The sequence below is a fragment of the Canis lupus genome, chromosome 19 (genome assembly GCF_003254725.2).
Source record: "Canis lupus dingo isolate Sandy chromosome 19, ASM325472v2, whole genome shotgun sequence".
In the NCBI taxonomy this organism is placed as follows: Eukaryota; Metazoa; Chordata; class Mammalia; order Carnivora; family Canidae; genus Canis; species Canis lupus.
Window position 1 is genome coordinate 19,513,247 of NC_064261.1, and position 17,953 is coordinate 19,531,199.

Genomic DNA, 17,953 nt, shown 5'->3' on the forward strand with positions numbered 1-17,953 from the left:
ATAGTCACCAAAGCTGGAATACCAGGGCAGAGCCAGGCTAATGACAATGGGGACTTGCTGAGTTCCCAGGATGTTGGGTCAACACCCTTTAAATCCTTGCCAAAGGGCACAGAATTAGGCCTGGGGGTGAGCCTACAGGTGAGGAATATTGCCCCAAGAGCTGAAAAGAGCTCCAGGGATTAGGAATCTGGCAGGTTCTGACAATGGGAAGTTTTGAAGGTGAACAATATAATGAAGAGTTGTTATGTGATTAAATTAGAGAAGTTTAGGGATATTTCTGAAAGCTATTGTGGTAGTGAATGAAGGGGGAGATTTTGGGCAGTGGTAGGAATTATATTTAGAAAGGTACCTAGATATTTCTATTAAATAAATAGATTGGAGAAATATCTGTAATGACATTTCTCTTCTTACCATATCTTGGCAAACAGACAAAACATGTGGTTGGTCCTTGGTGGCTATAATGCTATTATTACTCTTACTAAATTGAGGTTTTAACTGGTATATTAAAATTTTCTTTTGTTATGGAGCCCCTAAATAGGCATGCTGTGTCTTATGATTGCAGTTTAAGTTAATGTTACCATGTTTTAAAATTAAAAATTATTATCTTTTCTTGCTGCTATGAAGGCCATCATGAAACTAATGATTAATATTCTGGAAAGACATTTCAATTAAATTTCTTGGGTATTGATCAGATAAGTATTAAGATTTATGATTGTCTTCTGAAATTTTCATTAGGTGAGTCCTTTGTTGCTTTGGGTAACTCTTAGTAAGTGGTTTCCAAACCCTGGAAATTACCACTTTGAGTTAATTTAGAAAGAGACCTCTCTTTTGCTGAGTGTCTGTGTTGTTTTTTGCTTATTTTTGTTGCACAAAAAAGTAACAATTATATAGAAGTTAATTATATTCTTAATTACAAATAACTTTGTAGTTTCTGGAGGTTTGGAATTAAAACACTTCCAAGGATGCTTTAACTATTACAGGAACATCCTTTAATTAAGTGTAGCTGATGGTTAGATTTGCTTCAGTGCTTTGAACTTTTACATCAAGCCTTTCTTGCCCAGAAATGATGATTATGATCATTTCTGTCTCTTCCATGGAATTTTCTAATATATATTGTTTTAAAAATTACTACAATTCTGTTAATTGTAAAAACCAAAACAAAAAACCCTAAAACCGTATTGAATATAGACTACTTTTTCTCCCAGCCTCCAAATGATAACTGTTAACAGTCTGATGCATATTTTTCCAACTTTTCACAAGGATTCTGCTTGTGTACACACACATACACACACACACACACACACACACACACACACACTATAGGTTCCTCTTCCTCCCCTCCCCCTTCTCCCACTCACCTTACCTCTTCCCCCTCCTCTGTCTCCTCCTCCTTCACAGGAGTGTGGAGTGTGGTGATAATGCCAAGGGAGAGAAGGCTTTGTTCTGTGTTCTCTCCCTTATTGAATCTCACTCCTTAGTGGAGCTTACTGTCCTTGTCCTTTCCTCCCCTTGCCTACCACCAAGGTTCAAAAAATTCAGGCTATGCTTTGCTTCTCTTTATCCTCAGCAGCCAGACAAGGAACTCCCAGAACAAATCCTCAACTATGTAAAAGACAGCCGTTCTGGGTGTTTCTCTTGGGGACAGCAAGCTAAGCAGCCCCAGTTCTGGCCTCCCTGGTGATTGGCTGAGGGCCCAGCGGGGTTTTGTGTACCAGTTCATTCCAAGTGTGAAGTTTCTCTGGGGTTTCCTTGGGAAGTAGGTTCTTCTTTGTAACCTTTTTCTTGTGTCTGTTATGGGTTGAGATTTCTTCTGCAGTGGTTATCTATCATTTCAACCCCGATTTCTAATCTTCTAGACTTTTCTAAAATTTTTTGTGTGTTGATAATGGAACTTCTTTTCTGCTCTCCTGTCATTTTAGTGGAATTTAGGTACACATGATGATTCAGTCAATTCTTTGAACCTCTCAGGTGCCTGATCTTTGTTCTCTTTCTGGACCAGGGTTTTGGAAATTCTTTGAAGGTTCGTTTGCAGTTCCCCTGTCTAATAACGTGAAAGTTCTAGCTTAATTTTAATATTCTAGTTTAAATTTAATATTAATCATAATTAGATCACCGATAGCATATTGTTCTCTAGATGCAGAAATGACACCATTACTTAATAAACTTCTTTTTGCTGCATTTACAGGCCTTGTCCACAAGATGTTACTGCATTGGGCAAATTAATGATGTGAAATTCACTTTTAGAAAGTTAGATAATTAGCCTTTCCTTTGATATATATTAATGTCACTATTTGTAATATATATTTGTATTTTATTTGCCAGGTAACTGAATATTGTCAGTTTCCTTTTTCAGTATCTAAATCAGTTGGAAATGTAAAAAAAATACCAATAGTAATTTTTAATGGGCACCTGGTACTCAATGTATCTTAAAGTGATTTCTTTTTTTTTTTAATTTTTTTAAATTTTTATTTATTTATGATAGTCACAGAGAGAGAGAGAGAGGCAGAGACACAGACAGAGGGAGAAGCAGGCTCCATGCACCGGGAGCCCGATGTGGGACTCGATCCCGGGTCTCCAGGATTGTGCTCTGGGCCAAAGGCAGGCGCCAAACCACTGCGCCACCCAGGGATCCCTTAAAGTGATTTCTTAATCACTATTAGAAACAAATGAATAGGGCAGCCTGGGTGGCTCAGCGGTTTAGTGTCTGCCTTTGGCCCAGGGCCTGATCCTGGAGACCCGGGATCGAGTCCCACATCGGACTCCCTGCATGGAGCCTGCTTCTCCCTCTGCCTGTGTCTCTGCCTCTCTCTCTCTCTCTCTGTGTGTCTCTCGTGAATAAATAAATATATAAAATCTTTTTTAAAAAAACCAAATGAATGGTTCAGCATTTTTAAAATTATCGAGATATTTTTGTCATACAACAGCATATTTCTTAATTTTGTCTCAGGAAGGAGAAAACATTTTCTATTTGGCAATTGAAGATATAGAAACAGACACAGAGCTTCTGATTGGCTACCTGGACAGTGACATGGAGGCCGATGAGGAAGAACAGCAAATTATGACAATGATCAAAGAAGGGGAAGTTAAAAATTCTAAAGGACAATCAACAGCTGGCAGAAAAGGTATTGCCTCTAACTGGGATTTGAGAGAATGGAAGTTGTAGGGGAAATAAAGTTTGAAGTGGGGTTGAATTATATAGATGCATTATAATAAGGTGTTGTCAAGATAGTTTTTGTCAAAACTACTGTCAGAGAATACCCAGCTGTAAGCCCATCTTTCTTCCAGCAGGAGGGGAGAGCTGGGCGAGGGTGATAGATGTGCCTGCAGGACTGCTATGGTCAGCACCAGCTCCTGGCTCTCACTGTTCCTACTGGTCTGCTGCGGGGGCGAGTAAGGAGGATTTTTGCCCTCCAGCACTGAATCTGCCACTAATCAGGCTTGTAACTGAGCAAGTCACTGACTTTTGGAGACTTTACTTTCTCATCTGCACACGGGGAATGGCGAGTGCAGAGGTATAGAGAGAGCACTGCTGCATGGGCCCTATGGGATTATTCCTGGGCCCAGGATCCTTAGAAAATCTGTAGCTTCTGGAAATCTCTCTCTGTTCTGATTGTAGAGGCCTGCACTATTGTTAGGTTGTTTCAGTCGGGTAACCAAAAACAGTGTGTTGACTCTAAGTTTGACTTCCTTGGATCAGTCCTGCAATCCAGGAGATGTCTCTTGTTTGCCATCTGCTGGGGAATAATCAATTATTATGGAGATTTGTTTCTGTTACGTGGTGTTTTACTCCTGATGGGGTTTGAAAGAAATATGAATGATGTTATAGGTATTGAGATTTTGTAATAGGCTGAAATTTACCAGAGAGTATTTTTTCATTTTGTGTAGTGAAGCCACTTCAGAAGTGACACCAGTTTCTTTAGTCCTCATGGTAGTAATGTCTTTCATATGAATTTTCTCTTCTAACTGTATGTTACTGCTGGCTGAGAAAGTGTAAGCATTCCCCGTATTGCCAGCTTATGCTTCTGTTTCTTTATTTTACTTGGATTATGTAAGGGGAAGATGTAGACAGGCTTTTTCTTCTTTCAAATATGCATTTTGCTGTTTTGAATTTCAGACTTTGGGTGATGTGGATTATTTCTGTATTTCCTTTTTTGGGGTATTTATGCAAATTACAATATTATTGACTACATTTCCTATGATGTACTTTTTGTATTCTAAATACTTTTTGTATTTACTTTTTTAACGTCACCCGCCCCCGCCAGGTGTGTTATTATTGTGTCCACTGTTTTAGCTTAAAAATGAGTCTCTTGCTTACCTATTATCCCAATTTTTCTTTAGTCAACAAATATATAATTCCATTACTTTTGTAAAAACAATCCACAGAAACTTAAACAGATTTTTAAAATATATGAATTAGGTACTTACATTATTGTTATTTTTATTTTAGAAACCAGTTTTTATTTAATAAAAGCAACCCCCCAATAGAAACCCAAAACACAGAACAAACTGACAACACAAAAGAAACAAAAAGTGCTCAAATGTCAAACAATAGAGAGTTTTAGTTAAGTAAATATAGTACCTTACATTTTCTTTTTTGAATTGAGAAAATGTCAAATGAAAAAAAATAGCAACAGATGAAATTGCATAAAAAGTATGATCATAACTGTAGTTATTCTTAGACTGTGTATACAATAGAAATGGACAAAAGACAAATCGGATGTGAGAATATATTAAGTGGTTGTCTCTTTATTATGAGATTATTAGTCATTTTTACTTTCTTATTTTCTAAATCTAATTTTATTTAATAATCAGAAAAAATCTGTAATGTAAATAGTGCACTTTGAGAGATTTGGGTGAAGCTGTGACAGTCCATAGGGACTGACAAGCTAGAGACACAGTAGAGCCTGACTACACCTGCCATAATGAGTGCTGTTTTTATGACCTTGGTCTTTTTCACATATATGTGAGATTCCCCTTGGTAATTCCACATAGTTTGCCTTGGTTGGATTTTTTTCTCTTTGTGTACTCAGTGAACTCAAGATGACCTGTTTAAGGGAAAACTTTTGCTTTCTCATTCGACATTTGTAATAACTCCTTGATGTAAAAAGTTAACATGACAGGGCAAATTAAAAATTGATTTTGATTTTGTATTAATTTGTTGACACACAAGAGAAATGAATTAAAAGATAATGCATTTTTCTTTGGTGATACTTCTATTACTTTTCGTGGATAACATTATTAATACTGGTAGAGATAATAAACATTTACTATTCTGATACTATTAAACACAATTAATTTTGTTTTTAAAATGAGGATAAAATTGGCTCTTAATTTTTGTCTTATAAGTCTGTTTCCTTGTAAATGTGCAGATTGCCTTGGCTGTAAAGAGGACTATGCTTGTCCCCAGTGTGACTCGAGTTTTACCAGTGAGGAAATTCTTGCTGAGCATCTTCAGACATTACACCAGAAACCTACCGAAGAGAAAGAATTTAAGTGCAAGAACTGTGGGAAGAAATTCCCAGTTAAGCAGGCTTTGCAAAGACAGTGCGTACAGCAAAGAGTATCTAAAATTCTAAGTTAACACTTTTTTAACTATTCCATTTGATTCGTTTTAGTTTCTAACCAGTGCGTGAGTGCGTGTGTGTGTGTGTGTGTGTGTGTGCTTGTGAAACAGAGGGAGAGAAGAAAATGAGCATTCTGTATTGTCATTGTCATTAACTTCTCTTTTCTTCGTATAACATGTTGATTTTTGAAATCTCCTGATTATGAATTTCAACAAGTAAACATTGTTTATGGTAATAACTCTTTGCCCATTTAATTACTTGCCATTAAATATCAAGCTCATTGGCTTCCTAGTCTGAAATTCAGTTATGCATAATTTAGTTAGTGCTTGGAGGCTGCAGATCAAGTTTTAGTTTTCTGCATATGATATCCCTCTGAAATCAGTAAAAGAAAAGTTTAAGAAATGGAGAGGGTTCAGAGTATAAAGAATACAGCGACATTTTGGGGAAGAAGCACTGTTTATTTCATAACAGTGTAGGAGGAAGAATATTAAGATGAATTAAATGATACCACACATTGCTCTGCACACATTATTTTGACTATTTTTATTAATAGCATAGAGTTATCTTTTTACTTAAATATTTTTACAGTGTCATTAATAATTGAAAGTGAGTAAATAGATACATGTAATTTTATTTTAAGAATATCACCTTGTGTATGAGCAAGAAATCTTTCATAGAGACTTAATGTTTCATCTTTTTAATCATTAAAGTAAAATTCTGAAACATGCTATATTTTATATTAAGATGATTTTCATATATGCATCTACTTGGATTATGAAATTTGAAATGAACAATTCCTGCTCAAAACTTAAACTTTTATAATAACAAGAGATTCAACATTTGGAAATTCTGTCCTAGGCTCTTGAAAAAAAAAAAGCAACAGGCTATATACTTTTCAGTGAATAGACTTTACAACTGCATTCTAGTCAGCTTTTATTGAAGATACACCAAAGATTCTTTTGCTGAGCTGGGTCTTACAGTTAAATGAGGTACTACTAAAAATTTCAAAGGCCAAAAGACAGAATGAAAACGAGATCACAAAGAAAATTTTATTTAAAGTAGATTTTCATAGGTTTTTGTCTTATGCTTCCAGTTTTTATTTCTTTTTGTTTCTTTCTTTTTTTTTTTTCCTATTTCCCCTTAGTGTTCTTCAGTGCACAGTGAAAAGCAGTTTGAAGGATTCTTCACGAAGTTTTCAGTGCTCTGTTTGCAATTCTTCCTTCAGTTCAGCATCGAGGTTTTGTGTCTGAGTTCTCAGATGGCTGTTATATAGTTGTGGGTCATTTTTAGCATGCGTGCTGTCCGAGCTTTGTTGCGATTTAGTATCATAGGGCTGCTGGGGGAATTTAAGTACTTTCCTTTTCACCTGCTCAGGTAATGCATGAAATGACCCACAAACTCTGCTAGAGAGCATGCATTGCAAAAGCCTGCCATGATTAGGCTTAAGAATTACTTCGATAGATCTTCACTGTCTCTTCACCCTTTTCCCCATTCCTGGTTGTCTTGCAGTTTTGAGCAGCACCAGGAGACCTGCCGGGGGGATGCCAGGTTTGTGTGCAAGGCGGACAGCTGTGGGAAGAGGCTGAAGAGCAAGGATGCCCTCAGAAGACACCAGGAAAACGTCCATGCGGGTGAGAAGTCCCTGCAGGGTCATTTTTAAAGGGGCCTCCTCTCCCCAGGCTGCAGTGATCTGTTTATAATTCTTGTTCTTGAGGAGAGAGCTTGCTTTTGCATTGTACTCACACAGATGTGAGGCTCTGGCTGTCGACTTTTTTCTTTCACTGAACACTATTTCTTTTTCAAGTTGATTTCAGTAGTATTTGTCATTTTTCCTTGTCTGAAGTCATCAGAGCCAGAAACCTAAGCTAGAACCTACTTGAGCTTGGTCGGCAGGTGTAGTAAGAATTAATATTTTTAAATAACAATTTAAAGGTGAAATGTGAACTCAGGGTACTCTTGTGCCTTAATATTTTTACAGTGAAATTCCATTTTTAATTTATATTTCTCCTATATTGGAGAAAATTACTAACTGCATTTTGACATGGGAATTGAATGTATTTGGATTAATAAAGCAGGTACTCTGTGACTAATGGCCAGCTAAACAATAAAACAAATACAGATTTGACTATCACTTAGATTGTATCTGTTTAGCACATGGTAAAAATGTAGTTTGGTTTAGGGATAGAATCTATTGCCCTGAGTTCAACAGATGGCTGTATCATCAGAGTTAACTTTTTACTTCCTCAGTATCTTTTCCTTAAAGGAGGCTGATGTTTGTGGAACTCCTCATATCCTATGTGTTTCTGGGAAATGTGTGGAAAAATGTTTTTCTGGATATGAGGAAAGTGGGTTTCTCTTCTTCCATCTTACTTACTCTCACATCCAGAACAGGATAATCAGTACTCAGCTTCTGTATGCTCTGTTTGCTCATTTTCCAAAAAGTATCTCCTTTAATGTTAAAGTTGTATAGAAGCCAGTATTAGTGTGACTACTGGCTCCCACCTGACATCACTGTTTGGGCTGCATATTAAGTCTGAGCTGTATATGAAAGCTCTAGGTGGTAGAAAGTAAGGCCTTGCAAAATATAGCTTCACAATGATATCAGTAGGACTTTGTAGTGTTCTGACTTCTTTTTTCCCTTTAGAAGAATGTGTGGCTGATTTAGGGAAGATGGCATTTTTCTGAATTCATTATACTTGGGCCTTTCCTATGCTTATAAAAGGCAAGCATAATTTTTTGATAGACTTGTCTTGATCGTTTTTTTTTTAAGCTGTTATGTTTAAAATGCTGTTCTTAATTTTCTCCATCTCTGTCTGCAATGTATTATAACAAATCTTTCATGTCATTTTTAAAGTTAACTTTGCTGAACTAAGTAAAAAACCAGATGCATATTGAAACTCTGGAAACTTGCATTCTTGTTATTGAGCATGTGGTTTTCAGGCTATGCTATAAGCATAATTTCTTTGAGGCTTCTTGTAATTGGCCTTGGATATTATAATATTACTGATTCTGGAAACTCATGTGACATTGTAGGAAATAATTTATAAAAGGAAGTTTTTAATATTTCTGTTTCTATGTGGAAACATACAAAATATGGAACGTACATATTTGATCAGGGATTACTATACATAGCTTTGTTGGGATTAGTACACAGTCTGTCTCTCATTCACAACTCTCTCTTCTCCCCTTTCTTCTGTGAGATACACAGACATTTGGAGAAAGAATATTCCACCTTCAGAATAGCAAACAAAGCAGTGTTCACATGCATGACTGTAGAATGTCTGGGAGCATACTTAACACACATTGTACTGAAACTCACTCAAGTCACTTAGGTGACTCTGTATTCAGTGCAATTGTATTAATTTCTCATATGTCTCCTACAGTTGTAAATAATGTGTTCCCGCATACTTTTGTAAGTTGAATCTGAAAGTAAAAAATTCAGACTTACCTGAATATAGCAAAACTAAAATAGTACAAAGTCTAGTTATGGCTTTGTAGGTGCTGTTGTTTTTCAACCTAGGGAAGCTGGAGTCCTAAGGACCTTCACAGTTACCCAGGAGGAAATAGGAAGTGAAGGGCTGACTTCCTTTTTTTTTTTTTAGGGCTGACTTCCTTAACCCACTTCCATTTTTTTTCTTTTGCTTAGATTCTGTGGATGCTAGAACTGAGAGTTTTTGTATTTATGGGAGATAATATCTATCTACACTCTCAGGCACATTGTCATAAGCTTTTAAAAATTTTTTTTCCTCTCACAGAAACTAGTATTTCTGTTCTAGGATGAAAAACAGAAAGGCATGAGGAGAGAAAAGGTTGAAGAATAGGGATGGGGTTATGATGTATTTATTGCCTCTGATTCTGGCTGCAGGGACAGTGGCAGGAAGATGGAGCTAAAGTAAGAGATGTGGTTGAGCATGTCTCAGTTCTTTCTTTTCTCCCTCAGGCTCTCACTTAACCATTTGGTAAGGATAGGGTCTAGTCTCAAGGACAGCTGGTACGAAGGATAAAATAGAGCAATAAAAGACTATGGATTGAAGGAAGTGACAGCTAGTGGGAGCTAGAAAATATTCTTTCTCAGTGCCATGTTGTGTATTCAGTCTATATGTACAGAGATACTCATTTTGCTTAGGAGAATTTTCTCCTTTAATAGCCATATTTGCTTGTCAGTCACAAGGAAAAATTTTCTTGGTTCTAATATTCAGTATGCTAAAAATAGTGTATTATATGAAATAAGTAACTTGAAGGAGACAAAAATTCATAATTTTCTTTTTCTAGAAGTGTTTTTCTTTCATAAGCACAGTCCTATGATAAAAGCATTTTGTAATACTTTTTAAAACTTATTTTGGATTTTTTTCAAAATAATAGAGAAATGGTGGAGTAGATGGGGTTGAGGTTGGGGCAGGGATAGTCCTCGACTTGTCACTGTTGGGGCCAGGTGATGGATACATGGTGATTCATTGTATCATTTGTTTACTTTTTGTATATTTAAAATTAATTAAAAATTGAAAAAACATTCTAGTTATTTGTGGTAGTTCACAGATAATACTGTTATTACATCATATTTTAAAAACTGTTTTATTGAGTCTTCATTTCTAGAACCACTGTTGAAATTTGAAATATGAAATAAGCTACTATAATCACTATGTAAGAAAACAAAATTGTATTTTAATTTGTATACTGATATGAATACCAGTATAATGTTTTATTTTACTTGATTAGATTTTATTCTGATTTTTAATATTAACACGAGAGTGTATGCTCATAGATTCTATAGGAATCTAGTGTTAGAAAGAATAATCTATGAATTATATCTTAGAAAACCCAGATGATTAAATGAAATATTAAAATTTAAAGCAATTAGCAAAATCAACTTGTAAGTTAATAAATCCACATTTGTATAAATATATTTGATTAATTTCAAGTGAAATTTTTCATGTAATTTGTGCAAAACTCTTTTAATTTTACATTAGTTTATGGAAAAGTGAAAGACCTATTTTATCTATGTAGAAGGTGGTATATCATGGTGAATATTTTTCAAATTTAAGAAGAAAGAATTTAGGGGCACCTGGGGCGCTCAGTGGCTGAGTGTCTGCCTTTGGCTCAGGGTGTGATCCCGGGGTGCTGGGATTGAGTCCTGCCCACATCAGGATCCCTGCAGGAAGTCTGCTTCTCCCTCTGCCTATGTCTCTGCCTCTCTCTCTGTGTCTCTCATGAATAAATAAATAAAATCTTAAAAAAAAAAAGAAGAATGAATTTAAAATTCAGTTTTAATGGATATAACACTGAAAGTTTTGGAATTCTAAGAGGATGAAATACCTGTTTAGAAATTATATATCACCTAGAAACATTGTATCTGATGTTCCTCTTAATATTCTCATTTAAATCATGATGGCATTTTATTTGCATTTTAGGAGATCCTAAGAAAAAGCTCATATGTTCAGTGTGCAATAAAAAGTGTTCTTCACCATCAAGCCTACAAGAACATAGAAAGGTCAGTAAGATAAAGATTAATGCTCATCAGAGTATAAGATCTTTTAGCCATTTATAGTGTCAGCCATGAAAATTTTTAGTTGATTTTTTTATTGTAAAGCCAGTTCTTTGTCATTAATTTATACAGTAACATATTCTAAAATTTATGACTGATATGCAGAAAAGTAAACTCTTGTAAAAATATATTTTGAGTTGTTTCTTGTTCAGAGTTAGTAGAAGTATTTCTCCAGTGCAAAGTATTAGGTCTAGCTGAGCCTTTCACTGCAACATGTCACTTTAGTTTCAAGCTTTGTTAGTTGCTGTTTGCTCAGGAAATACCATATATTTGATGAAAACATACAGTTTTGTGTATTTATAATATGCTCTGCAGTGGCATTTAGCTATTAAAATGGATGCATAAAAAATAAAATGGATGCGTAGTATAGTTAAGTCTGGCAAAACAAAGACAAGAGCTTCATTATTTTGAAGAACTTAAAATAACGTACAAGTATGTCAAAGTGTTGTTAGCAGGGAAAATGAATGCTTATATTAGCAGAAAACTAATTTAATACATTTTGTAATAAGCATAAAGCTTTTAGCTATTTTAATGTGGAAAGTCAACCTGAAAAATACATTGTAGTTATTAACCCTAACAACATTAGTTAATAGAATTTATAATAGAATAGAACTAAAGTAGAATTTAGATTTTTGTTCTTATTATAGCCATTTAGAAAAATTAGTATTATATCAAACTATCTTATATTGTAATAAATATGGATGATTATTTTTAATTTCACATTTTTTTCAGAAGATCTATGAACATATTTTCTTTTAGTGACAATATTGAAGAAGAGAGGAGATGGTACTAGTGAATGTAAAATTTTACTTTTCTTGTGGTTTACGAAATGAATTTATCTCTTTATTTGTATATTGGTATATTCCAAAGTAATCTGATGGGCTTTAACATTCATATGATATTCACTCTAATAGCTCTAACCATGTGGCATGGATTTAATCTATAAACACATGAGATAGTTAGATTGTAAAGATGTCTGAGGTTATATTTTAAATGTTGGGTGAGTTTGATTCTTGGGAAATAACGTAACAAGTAGTGGAAAGTGAGGATTTTGGGTGTCATCTTTGGTCCCTAACATTCCCTTTAACATTGGACTCCTGTTCTCTCTTTTATTAAATGTGACTTGGGATGATCTGTGCCTTTTAATTTTTTCTCTAAGTGCCATGAGACTTTTTTTTCCAGTTTCCAAATGGTTTTCTTATAGTTTTGTTTAAAAATATGGAACACTTGAAGAATTTGTGTATAATTCTTGTGCAGGGACCATTGCTAATCTTCACTGTATCATTCCAATTTTAGTATTTGTGCTGCTCACTTCACCTGTATGGCTTCAGAGACAAAAAGATTTAATCCAATTGAGTAGATATTTTCTAAATATCTTCTTACTTGTATGTATTTCTGGTCTGTTTAAATTTTAAGAAGTTAAAAATGTTTCACCAAATAAAAGATTTTACCAAATAGGATGTTTCTGCAAAGTTGGTTGTGGGGCAAATTTCTGAAAAATGTTCTCTTTTCCATTTATTTTTTTATAACATAAGAACCTTTTCTCCAAGGAATATTTGGTAGCTATTACTTGGTGATGGTAGAACACAGTACTCCTGTTATCTCTGCAAAATGCAAAAACCTTATTAGCTCAATGCTTCCTTCATTACAGAATAGCTCCTCTAACTTAGCCTTTATGAATCCATAGGAAGCTTTTACTGACTCCCATTTTTGACTGTATTCCTAAGAGTTGAGGATGTTGAATGTCTAATAGAGCTTGGATGCAGTATTTACCCTTGCCAGTAGAGGGTGCCCTATGAACATGCCAAATTACATTATAGTCTAGAAGAGTATCTTACATTGCTCTATACTATCCTATATTATAATAAAACATACTATGATCCTTTTTGAAAAGTATTTAATTAGGAACTTCAAATTGTAAGTTATTACCCTCCATATCAATTAGTAAGCTGGACATTTTAAAATTGTGCTTTATTTAACATTAGGCATAAATAAATCATATTATCTATCATTTTCATTTGAAATTTGATTGCTTTATTAAGTTTTTTTTAGGATTTTTGAAAATAGTTTTGGCCTTAATTTTCCACTGTAAGTAAGGTGGTCAATGCAAAAATACTTTCAGGTACAGTGAAATTTTATAATGATGAAAAAGTCCATTCAATTGAATCTTTAAAAATAGTTCATGTTTCAGGAACCACTAGAGTTAAGAAGTGAATGGTACTATTCTGCAGTATTTTATTTAACAGTTAACATTTTATATATGGATGAATGATTTAAAAAATTTTACATACTAACATAGACTTCATATTAAAATGAAAATAAACTAAATATATTTTCATTTATGTATGATTCAGAAGGCATATCATCTTTTTAAGGGCATGTTGTTATAAAAGGCATATATTACAGAAACATAAGAGTTTAAGAATATAAATCTGTTCTTACTATCTTTAAGTAAACATTACATATAATATCTTGCTCCTTAAACATAGTTGTTCAACCAAAGCCACAGAGAGGGTCTTTGATGACTGAAGAGGCTGTCTTTAAAATGGCTCAGGCTGAAAGTTTTTCTTTTGTACTCTGTAGTGCTTGCTTTCTGAGTACTAATGCAGTTCCCACATTATTTTCTGAGGAATCATAGTACTCTCTGGACTCCATATATTCACTAATTGAGATTAGGTGGCACTGTATGTAAGCAGAGGGCAGACATTGTTCTGCTTCTGCCTTGTTTATCTCCCTTTTCTCTGCTTTTCCCAAATGAGTTTCCTGACTCACCAAGAATCAGATCTCAAGGAAGCAGAAGATGGGTTGGAAGTCTCAGACTTGCCGTATGGTTGGCCGTAGAATTAAGGCACAGACTGTAGACCTGGGATCTGTTAACTTTACCCTAGCTTTTGTTCCCCTGCCTTGTCTCCTCTTTTCACCCTCACTGTCTTGAGTTCATCCATGACCACTTCTATCAAGGGAGCCATTTACCAGGATACCACTCAGTCCTCCACTCTTTACTCATTGCTGTACCAGTTTATAGTACTCTGCCCTGACTTCAGTCTACAAGGCCCTAGTTATTCTGCAGGAATAAGCATAGTACCTTGGCTTTCTGCAAAAGGGCCTTTGCTTGTCTGGTGTTTAGTATTGTGAGCTTTACTTTTACTTTAATGAGGTTGAAACATAAATGTAACTTTACTAAAGTTCTTTTTGAATCTTCTGCAAAACAGTATGATGCTCTTGTTCATTGCAGTGATCGACATTTCTAATATAAGACTTCTTGCAGTACATTCCTCTTAGAACTTTGTGCATTGTTTCTGATAATAAGCTGGGCTTCTACTTTTCATACCACCTACGTGATTTCTCTGATTTAGTGTATGAGAGGGAAAGAGCTAAACTTAATATCCAGGTGTAATAATTATTTAGCCAGTTGTTTGTTAAGATTATACTCCTCCTCTTCTTTCTTACTATGGTTTTTGATCTTTTCTTTTTATTGTGGTCTTCCTCTCATGGAGGAATTTCACTGTGAGCTAAATGTTTTTCAGAATTATATATCTTCTTGCCTTTCATGGTAATTAAAGTTTTGCTCTGCATTGTATACATTTAAATTTAAAACCGTTTAACTACTGTAAAGGTAACACTATTGCCTAGAGGTTACATGTTTTCAAATCTAAATTTATGTCTAACAAAAAGAGTTAATGTAAATTAGGTAGAAATTTTTACAGAGTGTAGAAATTTAACATGCACCAAATAGGTCAGCTAATCACATATTTAAATAGTGTGCTACAATCTTTATTTTCTTTTAATGATATGTTTTTACTAGGTAACATGTTCATTGCATTTTCAGCTAATATACAACAGTGTGAACAAATTAGAACTGAATTATAATACATAATTTTTACAGTAGAAGCTACCTTCGTGTTTATACTTTTACTTGAGCTCTATCTAATTTATTTGGCTTTGACAGTTAACTGTCCACTTAACCTTTTACAGATTCATGAGATATTTGATTGTCAGGAATGTATGAAGAAATTTATTTCAGCTAATCAGCTAAAACGTCATATGATCACTCACTCAGGTAAAATATTTATTTTTCCATTTGTATTAAAATCACTATGAAAGATTCACTTTGTCATTTTCAGGAGCTCTGAGAGTAGTAATCAGGAGACCTGGCTCTTAGTTCTAGGTTGGCCAAAAACTAGCTGTGTGATTTTTTTTTAATTTTTTTATTTTATTTTAAAAATTTTTTTAGCTGTATGATTTTGAACAAGTTACTTATTAGCCTCTCTAGAGTTCTATAAAGCCAAGGTGGTTGAACTAAATGATATCAAAGTCATATCATTCAGATGACCTTCAGAGTCACCATTTAATTTTTAATCTTTCTGAGCCTTAGATTCTGTTCTTTATCTGTGAAAAGGTATCTACCTTTCAAAATTGCTGTGAAGGTTAAATGAGATCATTATGTATTGTGCTAGTGTAGTGTCTGACTTTTTAGGAGGAATTCAACAATTATAGCTTCTAAATTTCTAAATTGCATTCTAACTAAGGTAGCAATAAGTGTTCGTGAGAAATTTATAAATACATTTTGAGAATATAGGTTTTTAAAGCCGTAGTTTCATTTTAAGTCAAGTTTGAGTGATAGGTCTATTATACAGTTTAAAAAAAATAAGATCTGAGAATAAATTTTGCTCTGTGAAATCTCTAGGGTTTAGAATGTCTATAATTGGAGGCCATTGAAGTCAGAGTGTTTTTGAATATCTACTTTGCTTGGAGACAGATAAAGATATTTTGGCAAATTAATATAGATCACACACCGGTGGTCTGTTCAGATATGCTTTGTTTGAAACAAACAGTAATTTTTAAGTCTAATGGTCAACATTACATGAACATTGCATAAATATGGATTTTATACAACTTAAGTGTGTAGTCTTTGCTGAGAATTGAAGCTGTGCCTGTATCGGATCCACTTGTTTGAGTAGGAGGCAGGTCTGTCGTTTACTTTTTTATTGCTGTCAGGCTACTCATGGCGTTTGAAGTTGTATCCCTGGTTTAAACTCATGCCTATCAGCAGAATTTTCATCTGGAAGTAAGATTTTTTTTCCTTGAATTTAGTTTTCGTCCTCACATTTAAGCTATTTTATACATGTAGTTTACCATATAGGTATATTAAAGAACTAGCTCACATTTCTTCTGTGAATAGGCCCACATATCTAACATAAATGGATTGGTAAGTAGATTTTTTTTTCAGTTGTTTCAATCATGTCTTAGTTGACTTATCCATAAGAAGTAATATATGGTAAGGGTATTTCCCTTTTTATCCCTTACCTTTATATAGATGTGAGATTGTCTCCACTCATTTTTTTTTCACAGAAAAACGACCCTATAATTGTGAGATTTGTAATAAATCTTTCAAGAGGCTCGATCAAGTGGGCGCCCATAAAGTGATACACAGTGAAGATAAGCCTTACAAATGCAAGCTTTGTGGAAAGGGATTTGCCCACAGGAATGTTTACAAGAATCACAAGAAGGTAAAACCTTATTAGTATTAGTATTATTATTTTGCTGATCTGATTTCTCATTGTTTATTTTTTAAAGAGGTTTTCGTATATCTGGACATGCTGTACACGTGGAATCCTTAGAGGACGATTTTGCTTATATTTTCTACCTCCTCACTCAGGCCACAACCCTGTCTGGCCTTGTTTCTGTCTTCCATACTCTGTTGAAACTGTTCTTTTTTTTTTAAATTAAGATTTTATTTATTTACTTAAGAGAGAGAGAGAGAAAGTAGGCATGGGGGGGGGGGGTGCGGCAGTGAGGGATAGAGGGAGAAGCAGACTCTTTGCTGAGCAGGAAGCCCAATGTGGGGCTTGATCTTCGGACTCCGGGATCATGACCTGAGCTGAAGCCACCCAGGTGCCCCTGTTGAAACTGCTCTTATAAGCAAAGAGTCATCCAGTATTTCCCAGTATTGTATTAACTGCAAAGTCTTTTCTTCTTTTCCTTTTTTCTATAAAATTTGACACTCTTGTTCATGGTACCTTTCCTGAAATTCTCTTTATCTTTGGTGTATAATTTGCTAGGTGTTGCGCCAATTTCTCTGAACACTTTCATCTCTCCATCCCGAGGAGGTTATGCTGGATGCGTTGGCTGTGGACCTCTTCTGTGTTCTCTGTGTCAGCTACATACATGACTTCTGTCATCAACTCTATACCAACAAATCCCAAATGATTTATTTCTTTAACCCAGGCTTCAAACTCACATTTAGGTTTTCTTTATTTGATACTTAACTGGATATCTTTCTGACTTAATGAATTCAGCATGTCCCAGGATGACCTTTCATTCTTTATGCCCAAGATAACCTCCGTTTTGGAGTTTCCTCTTTCTGTTGATGACAGAAGCATATACCTATCCCTATCTGTTTTTTAAGTCTTAGACCCTTTCTAAGATTAGTAGCCAGTTCTTTTTTAAAATTATTTATATTTTTATTTTGAGAGAGTGAGAGTGAGCAGGGGAGGGGCAGAGGAAGAGAGAATCTTAAGCAGGCTCCATTCCTAGTGTGGAGCCCAACTTGGGGCTTGATCTCACAACCCTGAGATTATGACCTGAGCCAAAATCAAGAGTTGGAAGCCCAACTGACTAAGCCACACAGGCATACCTAGAAGCCAGTTCTTAAAGATTCTACCCTCTACATTGCCTCATCACCCTCACAGTCATTCTTTCCTTTACCACCATCTTATCATCTTGGTTATTGCTCACCTTCATTACTTTAATACCCATTTAATTAGATTCTTATTACTTATTACTTCCCACTTATCCATCCTCCCAGATATATTGTCCCACAGTGCATCTCTGTCACTCTTGTACT

General features: G+C 34.8%; 1 protein-coding gene and 1 non-coding gene across 10 annotated transcripts in view; one reads left to right on the forward strand and one right to left on the reverse strand.

The window, feature by feature from the left end:
- PRDM5 (PR/SET domain 5) overlaps positions 1 to 17,953 on the forward strand; it is a 200,146-nt gene that overhangs the window by 88,136 nt on the left and 94,057 nt on the right. For 6 of the 9 annotated variants that reach the window (XM_035702131.2, XM_035702130.2, XM_049097195.1 and 3 more), the window contains 7 exons: positions 2,948 to 3,122; positions 5,370 to 5,544; positions 6,709 to 6,801; positions 7,074 to 7,195; positions 10,973 to 11,052; positions 15,082 to 15,166; positions 16,459 to 16,616. In XM_035702131.2, the coding sequence (XP_035558024.1) occupies positions 2,948 to 3,122; positions 5,370 to 5,544; positions 6,709 to 6,801; positions 7,074 to 7,195; positions 10,973 to 11,052; positions 15,082 to 15,166; positions 16,459 to 16,616 (888 nt within the window). The remainder of the gene's footprint in view (positions 1 to 2,947; positions 3,123 to 5,369; positions 5,545 to 6,708; positions 6,802 to 7,073; positions 7,196 to 10,972; positions 11,053 to 15,081; positions 15,167 to 16,458; positions 16,617 to 17,953) is intronic. The other 3 variants (XM_035702133.2, XM_025420488.3, XM_025420491.3) reach the window with 1 other exon arrangement.
- LOC112642812 (U6 spliceosomal RNA) lies at positions 12,319 to 12,423 on the reverse strand. The gene has a single exon (XR_003125470.1). It is a non-coding gene; the product is annotated as a U6 spliceosomal RNA (small nuclear RNA).